Below are 5,976 nucleotides of genomic sequence, written 5' to 3'. Positions count from 1 at the left end.
GCCGCGGGCTGTGCGGTGCCGGGCGGGTGCGGGGCCGCGGGCTGTGCCCGGCCCTTCCAGCAGCACCGCAGGGCAGCGGGGAGCACGGCTGTGGGACTGCGCCCGGCCAGGGGAACAACTCTGCTTAGAAGCGGAGCTCCGGGAGGAGGTGAGTGGGTTGAGCAGTGTCGGGGGGGGTGAGAGAGAGGTAAGACCACTGGCACGGCACCCTGCCACCCTGGGACAGGCCCACAGACAGGACGCGTCACATGGAGGATTCTCCATCCTCTCTCCACCTGGCTGAGCACAGTGACTGAAGGGATAGGGGAAATGGGGATGAGTTCCTGCTCCTCTGTGACTGCCCCACCCTGCCCTGTGGACCTGCCTGTGAAGATTAGATCTGGCCCTACCTCCAATTTAAGAATGTGCTGACCAAGGATCAGCCATCAGGGAGCACTTGTAACACCCTTACTCCTAAAGAAGAATAGACTTGGTAATGTCATTTAGCAATGTACCTTGTTACTCATTCAGCCTGAATTCATTCTCCTTTCTCTATTTTATTTCATTTAGTTTCTTACACTGGATCACCCTTGGATTTCAGTTTTCTGATCTGCCTTCCTTATAGTAACATGGAAAGAAGTTGTATTGATTAACAATTTGAAGAGAAACTCTAAATATCATAAAATAAAGACTGATTATGATGTCTCTGAAAACCAGTATTGCTCTTTTGAACAGATCCACTGAAAAATATGAGGCTAGCACTTTGGATAAAGTTCAAAACTATCACAGACATAAAGCAGAACTAGACACAACGGTCTTGATTTTGATATAAGTGCCTCTTCTTTTATAACAGAACTTCAGCTGAAGACAACGTGGAAACAAAAATTCAGTGTCTCTGACAAATGCAGCTTGAAATAACAGAATGTGGGTTACCTCATGTACAGAAACTGGGATATTAGATTCCAGACCATCTTTCTCAGATGCTGCAGATTTCAGGACTTGACTTTTCTGGCACTCCCCTTCTTGAATCTGCTCCATATCTTCTCTGTATGACTGACTCTTGACATCACTAGGTTTCTCCTTTTGGTGTGGGAAAAATAAAAAAAAACAAATGACCCAAAAAGCCCTAATTAAACCTGCTGAATAGTAATTACAGTGCTTGAGATGACCAAGTTATGAAGCCTATAATTATAGGTATGTGAGGAAAACCACAATTACATCTCATAATTTATTGTTGGCAAAGTTATGTCAAAAGAAATGATTTAGAAGAAGCAGTGCTATAATTTTGTCACAAATTTTTAGAAGAATTGCAGATTGCAAGTGTTCTTCCCCTGACCTATGCTGTTCATGTTTTATTATCCTAAGCATGGACCTTGAACTGTATACCCCTGGATGCAGTCTTGAATGCATTTTTAACAGGTTTAGCTTTTTCCTGAGGCTCCAGTGTTTCATTGTAGACAGAGTCTGTGGTTAGACACTCAGCTGATTACCGGGCTGGATATTCCCATGGGCAGCCCAGGGATTTGCTGTATGTACATGCTGAGGTATTTGCTGACTCCAAGTTCTGCCTGAGTTTGTTTATCATCTGGGAGCAGATAAAATAAAACAGACACCTACACAAACTAAAGAATGGCAAGTCCTTACAGCATGACCATGGTGGAGAGCACAGCATCAGGGACCTATCCATGCTGCACAGATACCTGATCTGGTGGCTGCAAGTCAGACATATGCACTGAAAGTAGCCCACCTGCAACCCAGAATGAACAAATTTACCCCAATTCTCAGCCAGCTTGTGAGTGCACAATGTGCTCCATCTTGCCACAACTACAATGCTTTCAGTATCTCACACAGTTTGCTAAAACTCAAGGTCTGAGAGGAGTCTGGCTCTGTCTTCTCTGTAACACCCCTTCAGGGAGGGGATGACAGCAACAAGACCCCTGTTAACATCTTCCTCTCCAACAAGAACTGCGCCTCTTCCCACTCATTATGGCTCCAGCTCCTCAACACTGCTCCAGTTGGTTGAAATTCCACTTGTACCAGGGTGCACCAAACAAGACACAGCATTTCAAATGCAGCCTCATACGTGCAAAGTAAATATGTAAATAAGAAATCTATATGAAGGAAAGATATTTAAGCACAGTAACAGTCCTCAGGCAAAATGGTAAGAAGACTTCACAGTACATAAAGGTGACTTGGAATGCAGTGTCCTCAGCAAACCACTTTGTGGCAGCCCATAGTAATGAAAAATCAAATTCCCTCCATACTAGTTTTAAATGTACAGGAAAGGAGAGTTAATGTGTACTAAATATACAGCACATCAGGCAAAAATAGCTCAGTGTAACTTGCAGTTTTTATCATTTATTTATTAGCAGTATCATCCCCACTGCAACTAAACTGTATAAATACACTCTCAAATTCAATCACTTTTGTGTAATCTCTTGTCCAATTACCTCTGCTGGATGGGTTTCCTTTCTTGTTTCATCACCTTCAATACCAACACCATCCTGATGCTTTTCCAGTTCTGCTTCACCACCCTGATCCGCATTGTCCTCTTGGACCCTGTCCTGTTTGTCCACACCTGCGCTCTCTTTATCAGCCTCCTCCTGATTTGAAAAATACAAAATATTTACAACCAGTAAAAGTCACAGTCCAAAATTTAAATTTACTAAGGAACATCACACTCCACGAGTTGTCTACTCTATCTTCAGTTTAGCTTAATGAATGAAGGAAAAGGCTGAGGTAACCCAAACCCAGGGTCTCTTGGAAATGCCAGCTCAGATCGGTTTGCTGCATTGAGACCTATGAAACAGTTTCAGGACAAACCAAACAGGAGTAAGTGCTCACATGATTTTTAATACTGTCATAAAAGTTTCTGCTTAGGCACATTTGGCAACTCTTAACTATTTATTTTGCTCCTTCTCCTGAAATCTCAGTTCGGATGGTTTCCACTCTGATATTTTGATGGTCATCTCTCCCAGCTACTGTTATCACTCAATGGTAAGGTCAATGAGGGAGTTCTCCAAATTGTTCCCTCTACTTTGCACATGTGAAGTCATTTACAGTGCAAATGTCCTGAGGTTCCCTAAAGATCAGCAGTTCCAGGTTGGTGACCTCTCATTACCTACTTTGTGTGTGCAGGTGGCAAAACCTGTTGAAATCACAGTTATGGTGCAGGTTTTACATCACAGAAAGTGGGTCCAAGCCCTGGGGTCTTGCAGAGATCATCACATTGATCTCTTGCACACTTCACATGTGCAAGGCTGATAGGATGACTTGGAGAACATAATTTATCATTTCTTTCATTAGATAAGGAAAATACATCTCTGGAAGATGACAATTTCTAAGGAATTACATCTACATCTCTAGGGAACAGAAACACACACACACACACAAATGTACTGACATGAATTAGAACATATTTGTCAGGCACCTGAACAGTCTGCCCCAACCTGTCCTCGTTGTGACAGATACCCTGTAATGGGCTGTCTGACAATACGCTGCTTTCCTCCAAAAGTGGATCACTTTGCTTCTCTTTTTCTGACATATTTCCATTTACATCTTGAACCTAAGAGAAATGATATAAAAGAAAACCTGCTGGTGTGACCATAAACATTGTATTTTAACATTAAATCGCTGAATAGCAAAATTATCTACAAAAACAAACAGGACATATATTGTGCTGCAGTTGTAAACAAGTCTTACTGGTTTAAGAGAAGCTCACAAGGTTCTTTGGCAGAGGCATATCTGCCATTTTCTCATCTACACACCTTTGCATCCTGACCAAGGATACCAGCTCTAATTATGTGCAAGAGAAAGCTGTACACAGGTGTGTTTAAATGGAAAACTGCAGTTTTTAATAGACATTATTAGCTTGGTACAGACTTGTTATAATAAGGGAGATCTCCACATCTTTGATTTATACACATATATTTACAGAAGGCTATATTTCAATTAAATTAAGGATGCGATACAGGATGCAATATGCAAAAGGCAATTGAGAGACAGATGCCTCTTTAACCAGTCTTCCACTGTCATTACCATCAACAAATATACTCACATCACACATTTCCAAAGGCTCTAACTCCACTGCTGTGGGGCTCTCTTTTGCAGCAACAGGAGTATCACAAGTGATCTGTAACTCTCTCTCCATCATTGTATGTGCCTTCTCTTCCATTTGTTTTTCATTACCAAACCCATCTTTTAACTCAAGGGCTTCACTGAAAATATTTTCTTCCTTTTGCTTGACATTTTCAAGTCTTTCTTCCAGACTCCTGTGTTCACTCTGAAGTGCTTCAATCTCATCCTTAATAAACTTCTGTCCTGGTGAAGAGGTGTTTTGTTTAACAGTTTCTGCTAAAACTAAAATCTTCTTTAACGTGTCTCCGCATTGACTAAGAGGTGCTTGTTGTTCCTTTAAACACGAAGAAAACATTTTATTGAAAAGTATCTTCACACAATACACTTAATGCTAAGATCTCAAGTCAGTCACTAAAACCATAAATATTTGTTGTGAACAACAAACTGTGCTGAAAAGGACATGCAGACCTATTTGTTGCAGAAAGTCAAATACTAAACCAGTAATTTGAGTCAGCCATTTTTATGAACAGAGAACACCCGAAGCTATAAGCATTACAACAATGAGAAAATAATCAAATAGAATGCTGTTAGGTGCATGGTAATCCCCTCCCTCTTCTATTGCTTTCTACTTGTTTGAGGTATAGCAAATTCTGGAGGAAGGGGAATTGCAGTGATCCATATCTGAGCTATGTTTTCAGCTTTCAGTAGCTCTCTATGCTCACAGCTACAAGACTGTTACCCATTCTGCCAAATGTCTCCATATGCATGAAGGACACCTCTTAAAACTGAACTTGGCTCACTGACATTTTCCTGAGCTTTCCATCTAGCTCATTTAGAGACAGTTACTAACACCAAATTTAATAATCTCTTTCCTCATTATGCCCAGAGATGAAAAATAACCACCAACCAACCAAACTGAAGAAGCCTGTGTGTCTGAGCTAGGACAATTCTACCTTCAGTTCAGCTGACAGTAAAGGTCCACTCAGTTCATTAAGAGTGGGTTTAGGCCTATAACTATCTTGATAAAAAGGAACACCACATATAGTTAGAAAGGAATCTCAGTTTTGCAGTTTTAAACTATTAGCAGTTCTCTTTTATAAATGTGATGGTCTCTTCAAGCCCTTAGGGCTTGGACCCACTTTCTCCATGATGCAAAATCTGCAACATACCTGTGATTTCAACTGTTTTTGCTCAGCTGATGGTTGTTCCATTGCTGGACCTTCACAATCAGCAAGCTTCTCAGAGACAGTTTTCAGCTCTGTGCTCAGGCCTGCTACCATATCCTGAAACTGCTGGTGCTCTTGAACATGACTTTCCAATGTCTCCACTATGGTCTAGAAACCAAGGAATTTCTAGGATTAGTTCACCATTAGCTCAAACAAATATAACTCATCCATGATTATATTTCATATATTTCATAACTCATCCATGATTATATTAGTTATATTTAATCCAAAATGGATGAAAGATTAGATGCAGAATGCCACAGAGGGTGCAAATGCAATTTGCTCTAAACTGAGTAGAACGAAAAACAAACAAGATGCAGGAAAAGCCATTCATCCTTCCAAAAGCAAAAAAACCCAAACCCCTACCATGGCTTGGAGATTATAGGAACAAATGTTTCATATTATAGCTATGTGAATCCATTTATACAAGTATAAAATGTAATTCTTCACAGTTACCTTGGTCTCATTTGTTTAAACATTTATCCCTCTGCAAAGCATAAGGTGGTGAAAAATATGAGCTTCTGGTGCTCTCTTTCCCACAGTGAGAGAGAGAGCGGGGCGGGGGGATTCCCTGCCCTTCTACAGAGGAACTTTCAGCTGTCCCAGTTTTACCCATAAACTTGCCAGCTGAATGACACTACAGGCAAACAGTGAGAACTGCAATCAACAGGCATGCCAATGATCTTGTAGGGAA

At 41.1% G+C, this 5,976-nt stretch overlaps 1 protein-coding gene across 1 annotated transcript in view; it reads right to left on the bottom strand.

Annotated features, from left to right (window-relative positions):
- Positions 1-912: 912 nt before the first annotated feature.
- The window catches only part of LOC104520457 (nesprin-2), a gene marked incomplete at its 3' end in the record, with an annotated part of 59,910 nt that continues 54,846 nt past the window's right edge, over positions 913-5,976 (bottom strand). Inside the window, 5 exon segments of the mRNA XM_029083514.1 lie at positions 913-1,065; positions 2,430-2,582; positions 3,410-3,544; positions 4,037-4,390; positions 5,226-5,390. Coding sequence (XP_028939347.1) covers positions 913-1,065; positions 2,430-2,582; positions 3,410-3,544; positions 4,037-4,390; positions 5,226-5,390 — 960 coding nt within the window.

This window comes from Antrostomus carolinensis, unplaced genomic scaffold, assembly GCF_000700745.2.
Source record: "Antrostomus carolinensis isolate BGI_N321 unplaced genomic scaffold, ASM70074v2 scaffold42380, whole genome shotgun sequence".
NCBI classification, from domain to species: Eukaryota; Metazoa; Chordata; class Aves; order Caprimulgiformes; family Caprimulgidae; genus Antrostomus; species Antrostomus carolinensis.
This window is presented reverse-complemented; position numbering and strand designations above follow the sequence as displayed.